Source organism: Ammospiza nelsoni, chromosome Z, assembly GCF_027579445.1.
Source record: "Ammospiza nelsoni isolate bAmmNel1 chromosome Z, bAmmNel1.pri, whole genome shotgun sequence".
NCBI lineage: Eukaryota > Metazoa > Chordata > Aves > Passeriformes > Passerellidae > Ammospiza > Ammospiza nelsoni.
The window spans coordinates 79,471,830-79,495,013 of record NC_080669.1 but is presented as its reverse complement, the minus strand read 5'-3'; the positions used below and the strand labels follow the sequence as shown (position 1 = coordinate 79,495,013).

Sequence of the window (23,184 nt, the reverse complement as noted above, 5' to 3'; positions counted from 1 at the left end):
TGGCGGCAGATTGGCAGAGCCCTGCTCCAATGGAGCGGCGGCGGCAGCCCCGGCGGCTTCGCACCGCCTGCGCTACCGGCCCCAGCCAGCCCGGTGCGGGCGCCCCGCTCCCGCTCCCGCTCCGCTCCCGCTCCGACAGCGCCATGGACACATAGCCGCGGCGCCACGCAGGAAGGTAGGGAGCGCTCCCCGGTCCCCAGCCGCCGAGGGGAACGAGGGGCCGCCGCCGCCCCGACTTCGCGGTGAGGGACGCGCGGCTGCGGTCAGGCAGCTCCCGGAGCTGTTTGCTGCCCGGCTGGAGAAAGTTGTGCGGGTGTGTGTGTGGATGTCTGCGTGTCTGTGCCCCCTCGCAAAGCAGCTGCCAGAGACTTGCCCTCCCGGCTGCTTGTGAGTTCCCAGTGCTGCTCCCCCTTCTCCGCCCTCCGCGCCTCCGCCTTGCCCGGAGATGCTCGGGGTTTGATGTTCCTGGACTGGCATGTTTGAGCCCCTTCCCCAGCCTCCACAGACCACCCCCTACCATTCCCGATTTGGACACCCCTACTGTGTCTGAAGGGAGTTTTCTGGAATGCCAGGCAAAGCCTCCCCCCTGGCAGGGCCCCCTCTTCTCCTGGGGGGTCCAGGGAAAAGCTGCTCCCAATTAGCAGAGGCGCTGAGAGAGGCGCTTTCCCATGCGCGGGCGCTGGCAGGGCTCTGCCTGCCTTGTCCCTCCTTGCCCCGGGATGCTGTGTCAATCCCAGCTTCTCTGTCCGTGCCAGCCCCATGAGTGGCCAGCACTGGGCTGTGCCCACCACCACCCTCACCGACAGGCTGTGTCACCCACCAGGTCCCCACCAGCTCTGCCTCTGGGCTGGTGAAGGCTGTCAGAGGTGTCCAAGGCGTTGAGCTTGGCTTGGACATCTCTGTCAGCAACTCTGACCCCACTGTGATGGGGCCTGAGGTTACCTTGTGCCTGGTCCCCATGGATGGGAAGAAGCCCGGCGCTGCAGCAGCTCACCAATGTGTTTTCATGCACACAAAATGGTGTTGGACTGTGTGGCATAGCCAGAGCTGAGACTTCTGGGGCTGCCCAAGCTCCTTGTGTGCCAGGAGGTGGCTGCCCCATGTCTGGCTGTTGTGTTTGCAGGAGGAGGTGGCGTGTTTGCACTCTACCTGTTTACAGGAGGGCAGGTCACAGCTAGGTTATGGCGTGTGCCTTGACATGAGGCACACTTCATCCCAGCCTGGCACAGGGAAAGGGTCTTCAGAGGGAGCTGGGAGCTGGTGGAGGACCTCCTGTGATAGGGACAAGGATGAGATATGGCCACAATGCCTCCTCATCAGCTATACACCCTCTGCCTCACCAACCTGACACTTTTTGGGCAGAAACAAAGGGGCAATATGTGCTCTCCAGAGAGCTGCAAACCAAGCATGGCAGCAAAAATGGGACTGGAGCTGGGGGACAGGGTCAAACTGGTGACAGCAGGGCTGTTCTCAGGGTTGGATGTCACCAGCAGTGGGTGAACAGGGTATGTGGGGTTCAGTGGGGTGGTGGGGAGGGCTCCCTGGAGGGTGCAGCTAATGGCAGAGCCAGGAAGGTGGAAGAAAAGCAGCTCTGGTCTTGTGCTTCCTATTCCAGGAAGAGGAATCTCACAGGGAGGGGAAAACTTGACTTGATTATATCTAATAAGCCACTTTTTCCCTGTCCCAGCAAGCTGTCCCGGCGGTGGGGGGAGGAGGATGCTTGGCCAGTGCAGGCCCTGTTTGTGAGGGATGAATGAATGACTCACAGTGCACTGAGTCTCTGCGCCGTTCTCATCGCAGCAGCAGCAGCAGTTCCCCTTTGCAGCTGCTGGGCTTATCAGAAGCTGTCATGCTGGGTGGGCACCGAGGTGGCCCCACAGCTGCAGCCCACACATGAAGGCGTCCTGCCTCTCCCGCCCCTCTCACAGAGCTCACCTGGACCATCCTGAGTGGGGAAACCCTCACGGATGGCCGCAGTGCGTGACATCCTCACCTGCCATGAACTAGCTGAGCACTCAGTTTAAACCCTTTATTTCCACCCTGCTCTTGTTCAAAGGCAACTCCAGGCTCTTCCTGCTCACACAGGCCTCAACCTCCCTCTGGTTTCCTGCCGAATGTGTTCCTGGAGAGCTTATTCCCCTGTGGGTTTGTGCCAACATTGTGCTTTTAGTTCAAGACCTCTTCTCCCTCTCCAGTGTTTACCCTGCTATATTTATAGCTTCCTCATTAGGCTAAGCAAGCCAAGGGATTCTTGCCTCCCCTTCTCCCGCGGGTTTGGCTCTGGAGGAAAACCCCTTGTGAGATGCTTCCCGCAGGAGGGGCAGGTGCCGGCTTGTGCCTCTGCTTTTCCTCCCTTTGGAAAATTTCTCCATCTCTCACAGCTTGTTTCCCCTCCTCTTGCTTAGGCATGAAAGAGGGTGGCTCTGCCCCTGCCCAAGATACAGCCAAGCGCAAGTTTGGATGGTATGAGAGCTCTTCCCTATAGGCAGCACACAGGATCTTCAGCAGCATTTGGGATGCTGATACAATGCCAGCATAAGGGATTAGCCCTGGGATGTCTGAGTTGGCTTGCTGGGATGTTTAGAGAGTTATTGGTTTTTTTAAGTGTTCCTGTGGTTACCACAGCATCGCATGTGTGAAAATCACTAAATCTCTCCGGCCAGGGATGCCATGACCTTATGACCTGAGTTTCTACCAGCAAATCTCTCTGCACCTCCCAGGGATGGTTTTCTTCTCCCATCCAGGTTATGAAGGTGGGGAAGGGAAGATGCCTTGCAGTTGTGGTAGAGTCTTCTCCAACAGCCAGATTCCCATGGACCATTTCCATGGAAAAAGGAAAATTCCTCTGGAGATTAGTAGCAGGTTTGCAGGGATCAGTGTGTAATTAGGAATTGTCTCTCAAGTTTCACTGCTTCCCAGGTCTCTGAGTCACCCTGGCATGGCAGTGGAACAGGGTGAGCTTTGGGCTTTTTGAAGGTCACAGCACCTGCAATCCCTGGAGCATCTGCCAAGCTCTCCAGTACAGGTGGATGGCTGGGCTGGGCTGGAAGGTGCAATTCCTTCCCTCTAATGGTACAACTCTGGGACATGGCAAAAAAAAACTCCTTCTGCTCTGGTGTTTGAGTTGGGAGCATCCAGGAAAAAAATGACAAGAAATCTGCCAAGACATGATTTGCCTCTGTATTACCAGGGCTGCTCACTGAGGTTACATTGGTCACATCTGACCAGCACAGCTTGGGCTTGCTGCAGCGGGCATTGATCATTGCTGAAAAGGCTCTTGAGGAATTTTGGAAGAGTCTGGGCAGGGGAAGATCACATCCACCTGCTCATACATGTTTCCTAAAGATGCTTTTGAAGAGGACAAGAAGGCTGGACAGATCTCAGGAGATCTGACAGGTTGGACATGGGGCTGTCCCGTGCAGGTGGCGGTGGCCTGCATGCAAGCAAGACTGCATTGGCCAGGAGAAGGGAGGATGCTGAAAGCACTTTGGAAATCAGCCTGGGACTCCCCAGAGGCTGCTCAGCTCTGGTCCATTCCTCTCAGTACAGAGAGAGCCAAAATAGAAACTGCCTAATGAAAAATGTTATGGACCCGCAGAGATTGCCGTATAGGGAGAGGTGGGAAAGTTCAGGGTTCCGCCATCTAATGAAATCCTTATGGTGGAAATAAAATCATTTGGGCATCTTCTGGTTTATTTCACCTCCCAAAGTGAAAACAAGGCATGCCAACCCTTGTTGAGGAGCCAGCGCTCATGACACATTGAGGGGAAGAAGGGAAGGAAGAAGCTTCCAGCTTTGGTGGACCATCCTCTCTGCAGCTGTTTGGGGAGGATCTTCTGACCCATTAACTTTGAGGAGTGTTGTGCTCAGCTGAAGCTAAGTGTCATCCCACCTTGGGGAGCTCCAGACAGGGCTCAGGGCTGCTGCCTGCCATGCTGCTGGCAGCCTGAGGGGCGTGGATGTGCTCACAGAAGAGCACATGGGGGCAGTAGGGCTGGCATGGCATCCCTGGAGCCCCCGGGCTGGCGTGGCTCTGCCTGTCCAGCTGTTTCCTTTGCCTTCCTGTGCTTTCACCATCCCCTTCCTTTGGGACAGAGGGCTTTCATCCTAGCCAGACCAATAGTCCCAAAGGCACATCACCAGTCCCTTTTTGATGAAGGTTGGCATGGGCATCGGTCCCTTTTGAATTCAGTAACATCATGAAAGGCACAGTTCAGCCATTACCTTCCTGCAAAAATGGATAGGGAAAACCAGAAAGGGCTGTCATGAAGGGTCCTTGTTGTGGTCCAGCCCAGTGCCGTGCCAGTGTTGTGACAGAGCTCACAACAGCTGTGCTGCAACAGCCCTGCAAAGGTCCCCAGGGACCACCCAGCCCAGTGGCCCAGAGTGGTTTTTCACAAGCCGCTGTCACGCAGGGTGCCCGGGCCAGCTGGAACCTCTCCAGACTTCCTCACAGGGCCAGGGCCAGCCCCCGGCTGCTGGGAAGTTCTGCAGGAGTCTTTGCTTTCCATGAGTTTTGCCTGAGGGCCTCAAGGCTTAGGAGGAGCTGGTGGACCCAACCAGCTATTGCTCCATCCTTGTCTTGCAAGGGCCAACACGCAACCCCGGGGGTTCCTCAGTGCTTTGGCTGCTTTTGATTGTTTCAGCTCCTGCAAGGCTCCCGCTGGGCTGTTTCATGGCCCCCTTGAGGCTGCTCCACCCCATCCTGGCTTTGAGTTTTGCAGCTCCATGGCTGGAGCATGGCTGTGCCAGGGGAGGCATCCGTTTTCTCTGGCCTCCCTGATCCTGTGCCTAGCTCCATTTCCCCTCTCCAGCTGGGACTGTGCCCACAGTCCTTGCACCCCAGCATACAAAAAACAGTGCACATAGCAAGGAAGACGAGTGCCTCCATTTCCTGTGCTGGCACAGGGAGCAGTCAGTGTGAGGGACTGATCTCTCAGAGTATCTTGTTGACACAGCTCTTGATCTGCTGTTCATCCACATTCCTGCTTCCCAGCTTTTTGCAGATATGCACAGGGTTCTCTGACAGCTCCTGAAGCGGTCTGGTTTGCCCTGGAGATGCCATGAAGAGCTCTGAGCTCTCAAGGCACGGAGGCTTGGGCTCAGAGTGGTCCAGGAGGATGGTGGGATGCCCAAGCTCAGATGGAGCAGCAGTGGTGCTTACACTGTGCCTGGTGATGGAGAGATGAAGGACTTGAGCAAGGCAAGGTCTGTGGGGAAGCAGTCCTGGGGTGCTGCTCTAAGAATAGGATGGTGCTGGGGCAGCATGTCCTGCTGCATCCCCAAACTTTGTCCCCATGAGATATGTCCCCACTAGGGTGCTTGTTGGTGAGCTCTGCATGGAGAACTTTCTTTCTCCAGTGCCTGGAAAGGTCTCTGAGAGGTTTTATCACCTATTTTCCCCACCTATCAAGGGCAGAAGGACTGTGCAGCAGCATTTAACCCTACAAAGATATGTGGGAGACCTCACATTGCTGCTGGTGATGTGGCTGCTGCATCTCCATCAGCACAGCATTTCAGGGATGGCAGCAAATGCCTCTCTGCCATCCCTCACCACAACCAGAGGAGGGTGGAGCAGAGCCAGAGGCAGCATTTGCGGCCAGTTCTATGAATTTCCAATTACCAGCTCGCCTTGCCACTGTGTGAGAGGTTCCTGCACCTAATTTTTGGTGAAACGATCCATTTTTCTCAGTAATTTAATAGCGTGGGCAGGCTGCTTGCTGTCGGGGAGCCAGCAGCGAGCACGGAGGAGCCTGTGTGCCGGGCTGCCGGCCGTAACCACCTTCCCTGGGCGACGCAGGAATGCTGACCTAATAGAAAAGACATTTAAAGAGGAGTTTTGGAGAGCAGCGCAGCTCAGATTCGGCTCATGCGCATGGCTGCTGATTGAAACAGGGCCTCTCCACGCTCCAGCAGGTCCTGGGGACCAGCATGGGCAGTGGGGGCATCCCTGATGGGACACAGGCATCAGGGCACAAGCCATGCCAGCCATCAGTTGGCACAGTAGTTGCTTTATTTTCCGGGAAAAAAAGTTGCTCTGGGGGGAGCCGTCCCAAGTTGTGAACTGAGGCTGGGTTCAGCGCCCGGCTGTGGTTCTCCCAGGCTGGAAAAGCCGTCGCATTTTGCTCTTGACATTTTCCAAATGAGATGTTTTGATTTATTCTTTCTTTCTTTTTTTTTTTTTTTTGTCAATTTATTTTATTCCCTGCCCCAAGGTAATGTTTGGAAGACAAATTTAGCTCGATTTAACTCAAACCTTTTTTTAAAAAGTAAAACCACTGAAAACTAAACAAGGCCTATCATTTAGAACAAAATGTTTTGGTTTTCATTTTCCTTTTGGCATGAAAAACACAAACTTCTTTTTTTTTCATTTTCCTCTTGTCCTACAAACAATTTTACTATTTTCTTTTCTCCTCCTTGTTCATTCCCAAGACCACATTGTGCATTGTGGCCAGGGAACAGGCGAGCCCTGGTGCTGTTCCCAGTGGGATGGGGGTCCCAGGGTGGATGCTTTCCTGTGGAGACCAGAGGAATCTTGCAGAATCAGGCAGGAGCCGCTCTCCCTGCTGCCAACACTGACTCAGCTGGGAGCTCCTTGTGGAAAAGGGAGGCCCCTGGCTGTGGGTCTGTTCCAGCTCTCTCAGGGGGATGTGAACCCCTGGGCAGGGCAGAGCTGTGCTGCGGGTGCTGTGCTCTGCTGCTGGGCATCCCTACCGAGAAGGGCGAGCTCTGGCATTGCCTTCTCTCCTTGTTTATTCAGGTTTAAAATTAATCTGACCTTCCCCTGTTCAGACTTGTGCAAACATGGCGCGTCCATGGGCAGGGAGCTCTGGCCAGCCTGAGGGGAGTCCTCTCTGTACCCAGCTTGTGGCGTTACTGTCCCCTCTGGATGAGGTCCCCACGAGGATCCGGGTGCAGGGGGATGCTGGGGCTCCCTCCTGGCAAAGGCAGCTCTGGCGTCCATCAGCGCACGGTTAATCCTCTGGTGCGAGCTGCCAGAGGACTGAGGGCTTGGATCAGGAGTCTCTGAGCTGGACCAGGGGTGGCTGCAATGCTTCCATCCTGGGAAGGAGCCCGTGAACGAGAGCCAGCGATTGTTTCCCCAGCCTTGAGCCCCTCCGCTCCCCGCCAGCCCAACCCTGCATCTCCCAGCCTTTGCCAAGTCCCAGTTCCCGGCTCTGCCCCAGCCTCACCGGGAGCCAGCCGGGCAGGGAGCAGGGAAGGGGCGATGGGGAGCAGCACCGCCGCCAGACTTGGTGCAGAAGCAAGCACCCGGCTCTTCCACCACCTGATTTTATTTTACTCCCCTCTCAGTGCCTCGCTGCATACCACAGCCGTGCTTTTTATAGCCCCCAGCTGCAGCCTCGGCGTGCTCCCAGCCAGCTCCCCGCCGCAGCCCTGCTCGCTCCATGCCAGCAGCCCCGGCTAGGCAGGGGGGATGGACGGCATTCCCGGGGTCCCTGTGGCGGTTCAGGGAGCGGAGAGCATGGGCTGCGGAGGAAGGCAGATCATTAAACCCTAACCCGGAGCCACGCTCCCGTGCCGGCGGAGGCGCTCCCGGAGCCGCATGAGTCACCCCCCGTCGCAGCCGGCACGTGCCGTGTGACAGGTCGAGGCCGAGCGCTGGTGGCCCGTCCCTCTCTGTCCCCTCTGCCGCTCCCAGGCAGCCCGAGGCGCCAGCTCCTTCCATGAGCCAGCTGGCTCTGCCGCGGAGGGGGTGCTGTGTCGGCTAGAGGGGCACCCCCTCCACCCCCGCCATCCCCTCCATCCCCTCCATCCTCTCCCCCCCCGCCATCCCCTCCATCCCTTCCACCCTCTCCACCCCCTCCATCCCCTCCAGCCCCTCCACCCCTTCCATCCCCTCCATCCCCTCCATCCCCGATTGCCCCCCAGCCTCTGGCGGGTTTACAGGGAGATTAGAGGTTCCTGCCCACTCCCCGGCAGCGCTTTTACGAGCATCTGGGGCTCGCTGCTGCGTTTCCACTTCTCACAGCCACTTCCCCAGCTGGGATGCTGCTATGGGATCCGGAGCGAGGAGGAGGAGGAGATGAGGTATGAGGCTGTGCTGCCTGCCGGGAGCACCCCTTTGCTGGGCTGCGGTGGGGTTTGCAGAGCGGGGCGGGCGGGGAGCGAGCATCCTCGCTGGGAAGCGGCGGGGGGGCCGGCGCCTCGCTCCCCGGGCTTTCTCCAGACGTGATTTCACCACCGCGGGGAGGGAGCGCGGCCAAGGGACAGGCCCTGCTCGCCCCGCCGGCACCCGGTTCGCTTGCCGGGGCCTTACTCACTTGGGCCGTGCCTGGGGATGCCATGTGCCTCGGGACCCCGCGGGGCAGGCGCTTGGAAAGCCCGGACAGGCAAAGGGAGAGGGATAGGGGCGGGGATGGATGGGGGAGGGGTCCCTTCCAGGCTCCCAGCACAAAGTCCCCTCCTTACCAAGCTGGGAAGGGCGGCAGAAGGCAGTGGTGAAACCAGATGTGCGCTGGGCATCTCCAGCTGAGCAGGTGGGCCGGGATGGAGCCACCCTCCATCGCTGAGCTGATGCCTGCAACTGCTTCCCAGCCTCCTGCTGTGACTTTCCAGAGCTGGACATGGCAGCATGGAGAGAGAAGTGATGCTGTGGAGAGGCAGCATTCTGCTTCAGGGATGGATTTGGGGAGATAGTCCAAGGAGAGGGCTTCTCCAGAGGTGTGTGGGATCTCTGGGAATGGGAGGAGCCCCATGGGACCCTGCCATGTCCTCCTTATTTTGTGTGGGCACAGGGTGTTGGGTGCCTGCGAATAATTTGAAGTCTGGGCTCAAAGACCATCCAGCTTATTTTACTTCCAGCAGGGAGGCAGGGAGAGGCCAACCAGTGGAGTACCATGGGACTGCCATATGGCTGCTGCCAAGCAGCTGGAGCCTGCCAGCCTTGGCTCCGTGCAGGCAGGGCAGTGGACAAGGAAAGAAGAGAGTTGTGGGGGTGACAAGGAAGGGATGTGCAGGGGTGGTTTCTACAGAAGCACAGCTGTAATGTTGACCCAATATGGGTCAGCATTAGAGGGGAACCCTCCCAAATCTTCTCCCTCCTGGAGACAATGAGTTTCAGTCCGTGAGGGATGGGGTCTCACTGACAGCACCTCAGCCCTGGGTGAGCTGGGGGGGCTGTGGGAAGGGGGAGCTGCTCGTGCTGCCGGCCAGGTGCCGAGCATGACGGGAGAGGGGAAAGCCTTGGAGACTCGTTCTGAAACAAGGCTGCCCTTTTCTTCTACTTTACGACTGCATTTTAATATCCACAAACATCCCGCCCTCCCCGGGCTGCTGCCAGCAGAGCCTGCATCGCCTGCGCCTGGCCTGTCGAGAAACCCCAGCCAAACCCTGGGCCCCAGCGCAGGGGAGAGGATTATTTTTCCCCCCCTCTTTTTTTTTTTTTTGGTAAGATATGTTTTCTATAGCTCTAATTGGACGGGCTTGAGCCCCGGCCAAGGCAAACACACCTGGGGGAGCCTCACTTTACAGACCCCATCTGCTGTGTCGGGGGCTCTGCTCCCCACACAGCCGCTGCCTGGCCCCTTTATAGGGGAGGGGGCTGCTGGGGGGGGGGGTAGGACCGCTCCCACACCAAACCCCTGAGCAGCCTCCGTGGAGGAGGAGAACCCAGCGAGGCGGCGCAGGGAGATGGTGCAGAGGCAGCGGGGGCACCCGGCAGAGCCCTGTCCCACAGCAAGATTCCAGCCCAGCGTGGAGCTGAGGTATCTCTCCCCTGCCAGTGCTGCTGTGGTGGCACAGGGCTCTGTGCCCACCAGGGTGTGATGCTGTGGGTGGGAGATGCAGGAGGTACCAGCAATGTTTTGCCTTCCCTGGGGTGAAGAACAGCATGTTCATCAAGAGGTTGCAGTCCCTAAAATCTGCATGTGCCCAGGGAGGGAGGATGTGGGGGTGCCCCAGCATGTCGGGTTATGTTTTGGACTACAGGGCTATCTAGCCCGTGAAACCCGTTCAGGGACTATTCTGGACAGCAGACCAGGGACATCAGCATGCCAGGCCACTCCAGTGGCTTGCATTGACATTCAAATCCATGCTGGGCTGAGCTTTAGGTACTTCCTGCAACTGTTGGCTTTTTGTGGGATGTTTTAGCTGGGCTCTTCCCCTTCCAGTTGTTTCAGGATCTACCTCCAGTGCCCCCATTACCAGCAGGCAGAGCAGTGCTGGCACCCTTATGCCAGGGTCTCGTGGGCTTCACTTCATATCTGTACTTAGCCCAAGCCAAGAGAGCTGTTGGGGGTCTCTGGTTCACCCCCTCTGGGGCCAGGGTGCATACCCTGACAGGACAATGTGTGCCAAGGAGCAGCACACTCAGGGGGCACCCAGCACTTGGCTCATCCTGGAGTACATTTTTTCCTCCCTTCCACACACTGTCTAACAGGGGTGTGCATGGCACAGTGCCGTGCCCCTACTGCATCCTCGGGGATGTATCAGCACACCATCCCTTCCTTCTCCACCTGCCCTGGGTCACCAGCAGCACCAAAGAGGCATCACCACTGCAAAAGGCTCTCCTGGTGCTCGAGGTGCCACTGACCACTCCCAGGAGGAGCTCTGGCACCCGTGCACCCTCTCCCTTCTGCCTGCCAAGGGTACTACTGTGTTTTCTTGGGGTGCATTGCCACACACCCCTCAGCGCTCCAAAGTACTTTGCAGCGGCGCTGCTGACTCGGAGCAATAAGAACTGAAGTGGCAGCTTAAAATAGAAAGGTGGGATCCAGCCTCAGCAAGGCCTGCTGCCTCACTTCGGGTGGTTGGGATGAGCTGGGGAATTGCACAGGCTGGAATGTGCCTCTCTTCCCCTCTGGCCAGGCCAGAGGATCTCTCTGTGCATGGGGGGAGCTTTGGGGCACAGCCGGAGCTGTGGCAGTGCACAGGGCAGCTCAAACATTTCATGAAGAATTTTAGAGCTGTCCTGGCCTCCAGTCAGAGCAGGCTGCAACGGGAACATTTCGAAATTCTTTTGGATGAGGAAAATTCCATGGGCAGCCCCCCTCCGGAGAAAGTTTGGGATGGCTGAAATGTTTGGAGTGAGAGGCTGCTTGCTTTTGTTTACCCTGAACTAGAACGTTGGAGGGGGAAAATCCAAATGAAAAAATAGAGACAATAGGAGCCTGTAAACAGAGCTGGCCCCGAGTGGGGCTGGGGCTTCTCTCCAGCGCTGGGGAAGGAGATGTGTCAGCACACTCACTGCATGGCTCTGCTTTCCCCCTGTTGGATACAATCACACTTAATCTTTCAGAACTTGGCTGGGCTTTTTTCCCCTAGCAAAAAATGAGCCCGACGGTGTTTTTCCAACCTTCTCAACTTAGGCAAGGCTCAGCCCCCATCCCCTGGCCCTGTACAGCAGCCCCCATGTTCTCCCCTTCTTTCCACGTTTTGCCACGTTTCCATCTCATTTTGGCTTGGGCACTGCCATCTAGTTGGCTTGGGAAGAAGTGTGATGTGGGGGCATGGATGCTGCCCCCAGTGAGGAGTTTTCCCAGCCTCTGTTCCTGCCATGTGCCTCACAACCAGCTGCCACCTCTGAGCCACCTCCATGCGGCAAATTTGATGACCTTAGAGGTCTGTTCCAACCTTAATTATTCAATGATTTTATGAAAGCGGGTAGGATTGACTCCAAGCTTGGAGAAGACAGGTCATGGTTATCCCACCAGGAGAAAGAGACTGGCACCATTATCCCCACATCGCACATTGTTGGGGCTCTGCAATTTCCATCCCCCTGCCCCTCACCCACACTGCTGGTGGTGTACAGGAGGTTAATGGGACACCCTTTGCTGGTGGCTTTATTTGGACCACCCCTTGCTGATGGCTTTATATGGCTGCCCAGGTGGCCCTTAATGACTCCTGAAATCCTTCTCTTGCCCAAAAGGGATTTTGTTTTGCAAAAGGAGTGACAGCAAATTGCTAGCTGGGGGAGCATTTGTGTAAGGTGAGCTGTTTATTTTGGCCCTGCTGCGTTTTGGCTGACCCATGCGCCTTCATGCCTCGGGGATGGAGCTGAGCCTGATGGCTCCTGGGCTCCAGCCAGCTTTGTAGAGGGGGAGAGAAGGGGGAGCATGGCCTATGGGGGATGCTGTGGGGCCCTGCTCCTGATCAGAGTTCCCAGCCCCAGGCTGGAGTTCATGAGGAGCATCAGAGGGAGCTGGGTGTGCCTGGGGTGTTCACAGGTATGTGCATGTGTGTCGGTCCCCTGCATTTATGGGTGCATGCGCTCTTGTGTCAGCTCCAGGGCCAGCTTGTGGGGGAGCTTTGTTCTGGGAGGTGCAGATGGTCCCGGGGGAGCAGAATGCAGGCTGGTGCCCGGCTGCTCCGCCGTTCTGGGAGCTGTGTGCTCACTTAATTCTCTGCCAGCCTGGGCTGAGCCCAGGAGCAGAAAAATGTCCCAAATCCCAAAATGTTCCTGGGACAGGAAAAGCCTTTCCCACCCTGCTGTAATCACAGGGTGGCCCAGCTCTCTGCTGGCAGGTCCCACCCCTGTCCCCAGATCCAGCACTGTGCCCATCCCTGTCCTGTAACCATGTGCCAAGGACACTGGGGATGCAGCACCCCCTCCCACCAACTTCCATGCCTTCACCCTAAAAATAATCTCCAAGCTGTAAAGAAACCCACCAGCACTGCAGCTACAGCGCTGGTAGGTGTCTTTACAGCCGCGAGATTATTTTTAGGAATGCCTCTGGCACGTGGCTTTGGAGAGAGGAGTGTGGGGATGGGGTGGAGAGGGGGGTGCCCCTTCTCTCCCCCCTCGGAACACAAGCACTGCCAGCTGGCACAGTGTCAGGGCTGCTGGCTGCTAACAGAGCCCTCGCTGTTCTGGCCCTTGCCGATGCCTCCAGTTACAACCAGGAGCCAGAGAGCTCTTCCTGCAGGATGGAGCAGGGGAGAGCGGAAATCAGGGCGTTGGGGTGAGAGTTTCCTGGCTGGGGTAGGAGCAGAGCCTGACCTCCATGGGGCTGCTGGCAGGCTGAGGTGTGTAGGCCCCCCCAGCCCCAAGCACGAGGGACTGCTGGCTCCACAGAGGACAGAGGTGACCCTTGAGTTATGGAGGGGTTTGGGCTTGGCTTTGGACACCAGCGGGGCTGGGGTCAGCTGGGTATCACCAAGGGGTTGGTGTGGTTGCATGGAGATGTGTGTTGTATCTGGCTGTGAAGATAACTGGACAATATTGGGGTTATCTCTGTGTTTGGGCTGAGCTGGGCTAAACCTTATGCCAGGGTTGCATTTGGTTTCGCCCCACATTTGAACTGTGTGACCCCATGACTGGGCTTTGCTGAGGTTAACCCTGTGTTTGAGCTGATCTGTGGGTCAGCTCCACTCCTGATCTGTGCCGAATTTAATGCCACATTAGCATGGCATAACCACATGTTTGAGCCTCGCATTTTGGCTGAGCTGGGTTCAGCCCCAGTCCTGGGCTGGGCTGAATTCAACCACACATTTAGACTGCACTGGATTTAATTGTCCCCCTGGGCTGGGTGGAATTTAATTCTCCTTCTGGGCTGTGGGGTATAATCCAATATTTGAGTTGCCCTGAGTTAAGTCCTGCATCAGGACTGTTTTGGGTTTAGTCCTATGTTCAAACACAGGTCTCATGGGACTGCACTGGCCTTACAGGGAAAGACTCCTACTGGTTTTACTGGTTTAACTGGGGTAATTCCAGTGCACTGGGATTGCACAGGCGCACGCTCATGCAGTGATGGTGGAATCAACAGTGCTGCAGGGATGGGGTGATTCCAGGGCCCTGGGCAGAGCAGCAGCCACAGGGACCTGCTCAGACCATGCCATGGCTCCTCAGTGAGGCATGGTGCTTCTGCAGGCCTGTCAGGTGCAGAGGGATTAGCAAGGCACAGCTCCAGAGGCACATTTCCCCACAGGGAAACAAGGAGAGAGGAACTCCTGCAGCATTCTGCATTTCAGCATAGGATGTTCTTCCTACAGCAATCACTGGCATACAGGAGAGTTTGTAGCACGGGGCCAGGGATGCTTCCCCAGCTCCAGGGATGCTCAGAGTGGTGCCATCTCTGGGGCATTAGAGCCAGCTTTGGGCCTCTGCCCATTGCTTTTTGCAGGTGGGTGACTCCCATCAAGGCCTGGCACAGGGTAGGCAGAACTGCCAAGTGCTCTTGAGTTATTTCCATATCTCTGTTGCAGCTCCTAACACCCTAGGAAGAGGTTAAGAGGCACCCCAGCTTTCTGTGCTTAGTGGGGAGCATCCCAAGTCTTCATGCTGCCATGTGCAGCCTTGAGGCACAGTGTCATCTGCTTCTGTCCCTGTCCCCATCACCCCAGCTCTGTGTGCAGCCCACTTGCTTTGAAGAGCAACTTCAAATGAAGCAAAAAAAAAAAAAAAAAGGAAAAGAAAAACAACAGCAAAAACCTAAGAAAACAAAACCCAATGTGTTTCAAAGCCCTGAACACAATGGAAAGTTGGCTTCCCCCAGGAATCTGTGCTGGGCTTTGCCAGGCCACAGCAGGGCATGGCACAGATCAGCTGTGCCGACGGAGCTGTCACACCCAACGTGGGCATTGGTGCCGGTGCACATGGCCATGGTTTTGAGGGAGGTTTTGGCTTTCAACACTTCAGTTTGCAAGCAGGAAGGGGCTTATGTCAGGATTGCTCCCCACCACTGGCCAAAAACTTTTGCATGAGCTCAGGTGGTGCCCAGCAGAACAGCAGGATCGGGGGGTATGGAGAGTGAAACCTTGCATTTCTGGCTCACACCTACGGGTGCCAGAGCGACCTAGTCACCCTGGCCATGCCAGTGACAGGAGCATCCTGTGCTGGGGGAGCAGGGTCCAGCACTGCTGCCCTTCCCAGCAGGACCAAACCACACCCCTAGGCTGAGCCGGGTCCCTCTGCCCTGGCTGTGGCAAGGGGATGGGATGTCACCCAGCCTGGGCTGGCAGCAGGCGTCTCTCTGGCCAGGATTAGCATGAGGGGAGGAAGAAAAGCTCTGATTGTTCCCTCTGTCCCGGCTCGGCTCCAGGACCACTGTGCCGGGACTCTGTGTCCCCAGAATGTGTCACTGCTAGTGCAAGCATCAAGGGATGTTTTCTTTGCCTGTGTGCCCGTCTGTGGGGGTGTGGAGCCTCCAAGGAAAGTAGGCTTGGCCAATCGCACACTTGTGTTCATTTGCACGCCTGTTTATCCCTTGGCCAGGGAGTTTGGTGGCAGAAAATAAGGGGATCCTTTCTGGCCAGGCTGTCTTGTAGCACCTGGCCCCCTGCCCTGCTTCTGCACCTGGGGCACACGAGGGCTCTGTGGCTCTTTCCCCTTTTGTTTTTGGCCTTTGGGCAGGCAAGAAAGGGCTTGCTCCTTCTCTCTGCAGTGATTCTGTGTCCCCGGGGATAGTTTTTGGCACTGCTCATGTGGGTCATTTACTGAGTCAGCGTGTCTGGAGGGGCTTGGTGCTGCCTTCTCACACTGTGCTGGCAGGGGGGCCCCTCTGAGGCAGGGGAGCTCCTGGGGTGCCGGTCTGAGGATGGGGAGCTCTGCACAAAGGGTGATGAAAGGTGGAAGATGAGGACTGGCCATCAGGATGAGCAGTCTTAGGGTTAGGTTTAGGGTTAGGGACCACTAGGGTGGGGGTCTGGGTTAGTGGTCCCTGACCAGACTTAACCACCAGGGTCATTATGGAGAGGGGCTGGATACCCTCTGCAGTGTTTGAATGAAAAACCAGGGTGGTCATGAGAAGAAATTATTTTATTTTAAAGCTATTTTTCTCTCTGTATATTAACATACTCTCCCTTTTTCCTGACACACACACATACACCCACTCCCCTTCCTCCTCCCCCCTGAACTATTCCTTCACTCTAGCCCACGTGGTTTCTGGAGTTATTTTTGGTCTCTGCTTTTAAGAAAAAATACACTCATTTTCGTCTTCTTCTTTTTTTTTCCTTTTTTTTCCATCACCAAAATATTTTACTTTCAGGCCAAATGTTCCCAGTTACTTACCAGCATAGTTTTGGCAGAGACTTTTTGACTGATATTTCTTGGGAACATTTCTTGGGTGGTTTGGTAGGAAAAGCTTATGACAGTCTCATGAAATTATTTACATTTGGGGCTTGTGTTTGAGGCTGCCTGGCATGCTCAGAGCAGGGTTGATGTGGGGTGCCATACGCCTTCCCCCCTGCAGCAGATTGCCTTGTAGCTCTTGCTTCCTTCGCCAGGCGGTTTGGTCTGTGGCCATGGACACTCAGCCACAGGAGGGGAGCTGGCTGCTGCTCTGGGGTGTCTTTGCTGGGCTGGATCATCCCTCCCTCCACTCCCTCAGCTGTTCAACCCAGGGGGACACAGATTTATGCCTACAGATTTATGCCTGCAGATTTATGCCTGCTCTTGGGGCTGGCAGGGAGCTCCTTGCCTTATGTGCCCTGAGCCCCTGCCTGCAGCTGGGAGCAGAGTGGGTGTAAATAAACCGGCATGTCCGGTTGTGAGGGTGGGCAGGGGAGAAATCATTCATTTCTGACTGACAGAGACTGTGTGGCACTCCTGGTAGAGACAGTGTGATGCTGGCCAGGGTGGATGCCCTGGGGTGATGCTTGTTGGCACAGACAGATGGGGCTGGGATGGACAGGATGACACTGGCTGATATGTCCTGCTGATGCAGGACTCTGCAGGTGGTTCTGGATGCTTTAGGTAGTTCTGGCTGGCACAGAAAGACTGCTGGATGGGGTGGATGTCACAGAGCACTGCTGGCTGTGGTGGACAGGGTGATGGTGGTGGGGCAGGACAGGGCAGTACTGGCTGTGTTGCCCAGGATGGCGCTGGCTGATGTGCCCACAGAGGTGTAGGTTGGCATGGAAAGGGCGCACATCCCTGACCCTGCATCCCCTGCCCCTCTCACTGCTGATCACTGAGTGTGAGGAAGGGATTTCAGCCCTGTTCTCCCCCACATGGAGCCTTACCTGGACCAGCCTCACGGGGGGTGCAGGCATGGGCAGTGAGTGATGGGAGACTTGGTACAACCTGAGCTGTCACAGCCCTGCTCTCCCCAGCTCTGTGAGCCTCTTTAGATCTGATTGCTGTCACCTGCCATGTAAATACAGGCCAGAATTTCTCCTTGGTCCCATCCCACCCCAGCTGCACATGCACAGGTCTCCGGACCATCCTGGGGTTGGGAGCCAGCCAAAGCTCCCAGCACAGGATTGCAACGGCAAAGAACCCTTAATCCCCCTAACCCACACAGCCCTAAGCTCCTGGTCAGTGTTTGCCCCCTGCATCCCTGCCCCAGGCATGGGGACTGCTCAGCAGCCAGGAACCAGCTGTGACTGTGGCACAGACACTGCCAGATGTCCCAGCTGGGGTCCCAGGATTCAGTCCCTGTTCTGTCCCCAGCAGGATGGGGTGAGATGAGAGGGAAATGTAGGATCCAAGGCCCTGCAGGAATGCTGTGGGCTGTGGACTGTACCAGCTGCCCCATTGCCGGGAATAACACTCTCTCCTCCCCTTGTCTGCCTCCTGCAGATGCACAGTTCCATCCCAAGCCTGGGCAGGGTGATGGTGTTCCTCGCAGCAGCCCTGGCATCAGCCTCCTTTGCTATCCCTGAAGACTGGGGAGAGGAAGGTGAGACCCCCACCAAGCACCCCCATACAGCACCCCTCCCCACGTCCCATGAGGCCCCTGAGGGCACCCCATTTCCCCCAGACAGGAGCAGACCTACCAGGACTGTGTGAAACACAGCCCTACATCCTACAGTGACGGCCAACCTCTGTTTCTGCTCATTGCCCAGTCCCAAGTGGGACGAGTCCTTACCCTGTGGTGGTACCTGCACAAAGCCAGACCCCATAGCCAGTGCCCACTGTGGGATACACCCCCAGGGGCTCCCCAGCTGCCCCCCAGGCCTGTTGTGGGGTGGTATGGAGTGCTAACACCCATCTGGGGATGTGTGTCTCTCCAGGTGTGCAGTATGGACAGCTGGGGACAGACGTGACCCTGTCATGCCCTGGTGCCCGTGCCAGGTAAGTCTTTTCCATGCACATCAAGCGGTCTATCCAGTGGGATGGTTTACAAGGTGGGCTGGGCATCCCTGTCCTCTCGCTGAGCCTGCCTGGTCTCTCCTCCCCAGCTCAGCAGTGCGGTGGAGGCGAGCGGGCGCCGCGGCGCTGCCGGAGGGCTCGGTGATCCAGCAGGGATCGCTGGTGCTGCCCAGCGCCAGCCCGGCCCTCGGGGGCACGTACAGCTGCCACGGCGAGGACGGCAGCCTGCTGCACTCCGTGTCCCTGCGACTGGGGCGTGAGTAGCATGCCTGGGAGCTGGGCTGCTCCAGGGGAGCGTGGTGCCTGCAGCCCTGCCAGGGCATTGCCAGAAGGGGGCTCGGTGTTGGCACTGTGTGCTGGATGGGCTGTGTGATGGGGGACTCCTCACTGACTGCTGTTTTCCCTGGACCCCAGACCTGCCTGGAGTTCCCTTTGTGTCATGCAGAGCATCTGACTATGAGAATTTCTCTTGCTCCTGGACCTCCAGTGTGGAGACCTTCCTTCCCACCAGATATATCACCACATACAGGTGAAGTGTCCCCGCAGAGCATGGAATGGGCTTGTTATGGTGTGAGCTCTGGGTCACAGCCAAGGATAACCACCAGATCCATCTGGCCATCCCACACATGCCCTGGGTTCACCTCCTGCCCCAAGGACTGTGCTGCACCCCAGAGCATGTCCTGTTTTGGGGTGAGCAGAGCACCAAGCCTTTGCTTGCTTTCAGTGGGGGTCTCAGCAGCACTGGGGGACTGGCACTGGCAGGTTCCCTCCCTGCTGACAGCTCTGCCAGCACCAGAGGGGCAATGAAAGAGAAGCAGGTCATCTGCAAGCCTCCACACTCCGGCATGTTTTAGGATGAAAGGAGCCCTGACAGCATTGCTGCTTCTAATTATCCCTGCAAGCCAAATTAGCGGGCGGCTTTGAAGTCCAATGGAGCTCATAAAGCACAGCCCTGCTGAAAGCTGCAGGAGCCGAGGGCTTGGTGGGGAGGGGGCTGAGTGGAGCATCAGGGGCTCCACAGGGAGGGGGAGTGGAAGCATGGGATTTGGCAGGCTTTAGGGGGAGGGTGAAGCCAGGCTCTGGGGAGCTGCTTTTATCAGTGCCTTTGCTTCTGTGTGATGAAATCCCAGGCAGGGAAGGGTGTCCCATTTCTTTTTCCTGGGATCACCAGCTCCTGTTGCCAGGCTGTTCCCTGGAAGAGCTGGACATGGTTCTGGCTCTTTCCCCCATTCTGTCACATGTGTGTACCAGCGTGGGAGTGTGGGGCTGCTTTGCAGTGTGGACTCCTGTCCCTCCTCTGGGTCATGGTGGGGCTCACTTTGTGCTGCCCCCTCATCCTAATCATCTGCTTTTCCATCTGTCTCCATGGCAGGAAGAAATCCCTGACAGGCGAAGAAAAGCGGAGGTAGGATTGACTCCCACCCTGCTCCTGCTCCCTGGGGACTGGCCCCCATCCCAAAGACTCTGCTGCTGTCTTCAGCAGGGACCCTAAAGCAACAGCTGGGGGTCCCCCAAAGGGAGCCAGCTACTTCCCAGCTACACTGGGAGTCTGGGAGAAGGGTTTGCCTCAGGGAGAAGGGTTTGCCTCAGGGAGGGACCTTCCCAGACAGAGCATGGAGCTGGGATGAGGATCCCTTCTGTCACACTCAGAGGGATATGCCGGACTCTGGAAGGATGAGTGCAGCTGAGCCTGAGGGGCTAATGTGACCATGTTCACAGGGGTGTCAGGATGAGGGAAGAGATGAGGATCGGACTCTATGTTTCAGAAGGCTTGATTTATTATTTTATTATATATATTGTATTAAAACTATACTAAAAGAAGAGAAGAAAGGATTTCATCAGAAGGCTAGCTAAGAATAGAAAAAGAAGTAATGATAACAAAAGCTTGTGTCTCGGACAGAGAGTCCAAGCCAGCTGACTGTGATTGGCTATTAATTAGAAACAACTACATGAGACCAATCACAGATGCACCTGTTGCATTCCACAGCAGCAGATAACCATTGTTTACATTTTGTTCCTGAGGTCTCTGAGCTTCTCAGGAGAAAAAAAATCCTAAGGAAAGGATTTTTCATAAAACATGTCTGTGGCAGGCTGCCTCCTCCACACAGGGTCCTGGCATGAGGGTCTTCCATGGCACCTCCTTGGCAGCATTTGGGAACTCTGCATGGTGGGAGGGTAGGACATGTCACCAGCGTGCCTCCCTGTCTGCAGGAACAAGAACGGGCACGTGGGGCTGTGCGTGCAGGATCCGTCCCGCCCTGGTACCTGCACCGTGCACAGGTCAGAGTTCTGGAGCTCCTACCGCCTGAACATCACCGAGGTGAACCCCCTGGGCTTCAGCTACCGCCTCCTTGATGTCACCATGCAGGCCATCAGTGAGTCCCCATCCACCCATCCATCCATCCATCCATCCATCCATCCATCCATCCATCCATCCATCCATCCCACTGTTTGTCCATCCCTGGGCAGTTACCTGTGGGGGACAGCAGGGAACCCTGTGCACGGCAGTGTGGGGTGACAAAGGCTTCCTGTCCTTTCCCACATAGTTAAGCCAGACCCTCCAGAGGGCTTGGTGGTGGAGCCCATCCCTCTGGCCCCACGGCGGCTCCACGTGAGCTGGAAGTACCCTTCCTCCTGGCCAAAGGAGCCCCACTTCCAGCTGAGGTTTCGGCTCCAGTACCGACCCGTCATCCACCGTTCCTGGTCCGTGGTGAGTGTGCAAGGGAAGGCAGGGCCAGCGCAGGAGCAGGGAGTGCATGGGGCCAGGGAGAGGTGCCCCTGCCTGCCCCACAATTCCCCTCTGCCTGGCACAGGTAGAGACGGTGAATCTGTCTGAGGTTATCACAGATGCCTTCGCCGGGCTGGAGCACGTGGTGCAAGTCAGTGCCAAAGATTTCCTGGATGCGGGGAATTGGAGCGAGTGGAGTGCTGAGGCCCGGGCAACGCCAGTCAGAGGTGAGAGAGGGACAGGCTGCCAACCACATTGTGCCATCCCTCCCAAAATCCCTCCAGAACTCTGAACTTCCCCTCTTCGATCCCTTCCCCATGGCACTCATTCCTGAAATATAAACCAGAGTGAGTCTCAACTCCAGGGCCACTTTAGGTTGGGAGGCAGAGCTGCAGGAGGACAAAACTGCCCAAATCTCCCAGCTCATGTCAGTCTAGAGCTGTGCTGATGTCATTTGGGGGTTACCCCCACAGGCTTGGGATAGAGAGGGGCTTCCAAAGCACCATTAGCACCCTTGGGCTCGTGGGACCTCTGGGGCACAAAGACACCCTTTCACACCCCTCTCTGTGGGTCCCTGTGGTGCTGCAAATGCTTTTGGTGAGTGTTTCCATCCCTTCTGTCCTTCCAGACCTGGCCTCCACAGCAAGAGAAGAAACCACTACATATGCCAGACTGGAGAGCCTGGCTGAGGAGCCCTCCCAGGCTCCCAACCCTGAGCCCATCAGTGAGTAGAGCTAGGGGGGGTGGGCAGAAAGGCCATGTGTGGTGCTGAGAGCAGTGGGAAGGGTGTCTTGCCCCATGCCCATGTGTGCTGGGCTGTGGGAGTGTCCAGGTGTTTGCCATAGGGTCCCCCCAGGTGCTGGGACTGTGACATCCCTCAGCTGTGACAGTCTCTCTGTTCCAGATGGCAGTGACCCCTTGGAGAAGATGGCCGTCCTGGTGTCCCTTGGGATCTTTGCCTTCTTCATCCTGGCTGCTGTTCTTGTCATCACCATCCTCATCTGGTAGGCTGGCTTTGGAGAAGGAGGGGCTGTATGATTGCTGTCCCCATCCCATCCTGAACCCTCAGCATGAGTGTCCTGTGATCCCCCAGCCCTACTCTGGGGTCCCTGCTAAAACACACCTAGTGATGCCCTGTGGGGTGGTTTATGCTCCCCTTGCCCCTGTGCCTCACCAGTGCCTCTTCCCAGCAAACCCATTTCTGCCCAGCCTGCCTGGGCTCTTTCCAACGACCCCAGATCCAAGGGACATTTCTCTGAATCCCCTCAAGATGCTGCTCCTTCTAATATCCTCCCAAAGGCTCCTGCTGGAGAGTCTCACACTCCAGAGTCAGCACAGATGTCCCTCCATGTGCCTTTGCTCCCTGGGAATCCTGTCCCCACGTTCCCTCTCATCCCACCACCCTGGGATCTCCCTGCTCTGGCTCTGCTGTCAGTCCCTGTTCCCATCCCAATCCCCTCTGGTGACCAGTTGCTGCTGTAGCCCTGGACCTGACCCACTGGAGAGGTTAAGCCGAGCTGGGCACAGCTGGGCACAGCTGGATGGAAACAGAGCAGGATCCCTGGGAATCTGGGCAGTCCTGATGCTCAGGGAGGCTGCTTGGGGTCTTCAGCCACCAATGCTCTCATCCCTAGGCTCCGGGTGAGGAAACACAGCAAAGACAAGACCAAACCCAGCTTTTTGGTTGCTGCCACCCACTTGAAGGCACTACCAAGTGAGTCGGGGTGCAGGATGGGGAATGGGGGGGAAATGTGGGGCAGGGAACACAGGGCATGGGGCAGGTCAGTGTCTCCAGTGTCCCCCTTGACCCCCTGTCCTCTCTCTCGGCAGAAGCTCAGATCCTGTAGTGAGCCCTGGACGATCCCTGCTCCCTGCACCCGCTTGCCCACGCGTGGGACTTGATGCCACTGCTGGCCTCCAAGGACCCCACGCCTGCCGGGTCACCCCACAGCTGTGGACATTGCCGGAGCCCCCAGCACCCCGGGGTTGCAGGATGGATCCCAAGGAGAGAGGCTCTGCTCTCGGGAGCATTGGACTGCCTGAGCCCACCAGGAGCCAGCTGGAGTCACTTCAGGCTCAGGGTGACAGGCCAGCTCCACCTCAGAGCGCTGCTAAACCAATGGGGATAAGAGACTGAGCCAGCCTCACTGCACTGCCCAGTGCTGAGGGGGACCGTGGGTGTAGGCTCCGGGGGTGCCAGGCATCAGTGGGGTGCTGCTCCCTGCCTGTCACCCCCCACTTGCCGCCAGCAGGCAGAAGAGAACACCCCCTGCCCCTTCCCTCTGCCCCAACCCCCGTGCTGTGGCTGGACGGAGCAGAGATGCCAATAAAGGGGATATGCCAATGCTATCATTGGCACTGTCCAGGCAAAACCCCTGTGCAGGTGATGCTGGGCCAAAGTGGGGGTGAGTGCCAGCTTGGGAATGGTGCTTGCAGGAGGTGCACAGGCAGCAGGGCTGCC

At 57.0% G+C, this 23,184-nt stretch overlaps 1 protein-coding gene across 1 annotated transcript; it reads left to right on the top strand.

Moving 5' to 3' along the window:
* Positions 1 to 77: 77 nt before the first annotated feature.
* IL11RA (interleukin 11 receptor subunit alpha) lies at positions 78 to 23,059 on the top strand. The gene is made up of 13 exons (XM_059492539.1): positions 78 to 175; positions 17,483 to 17,582; positions 17,917 to 17,977; positions 18,085 to 18,251; positions 18,410 to 18,524; positions 19,368 to 19,400; positions 20,207 to 20,370; positions 20,542 to 20,705; positions 20,809 to 20,950; positions 21,352 to 21,447; positions 21,628 to 21,727; positions 22,358 to 22,437; positions 22,554 to 23,059. The coding sequence occupies exons 2-13, from the start codon at positions 17,483 to 17,485 to the stop codon at positions 22,568 to 22,570; spliced, it is 1,239 nt and encodes a 412-aa protein (XP_059348522.1). The 5' UTR covers positions 78 to 175; the 3' UTR covers positions 22,571 to 23,059.
* Positions 23,060 to 23,184: the final 125 nt, after the last annotated feature.

Coding starts and splice junctions, on each gene's coding strand:
- IL11RA (XM_059492539.1), top strand. CDS start 17,483: ATGCACAGTTCCATCCCAAGCCTGGGCAGGGTGATGGTGTTCCTCGCA. Junction 19,401..20,206: donor ACAGGCGAAGAAAAGCGGAG/GTAGGATTGACT, acceptor CCCTGTCTGCAG/GAACAAGAACGGGCACGTGG. Junction 20,706..20,808: donor TCCACCGTTCCTGGTCCGTG/GTGAGTGTGCAA, acceptor TGCCTGGCACAG/GTAGAGACGGTGAATCTGTC.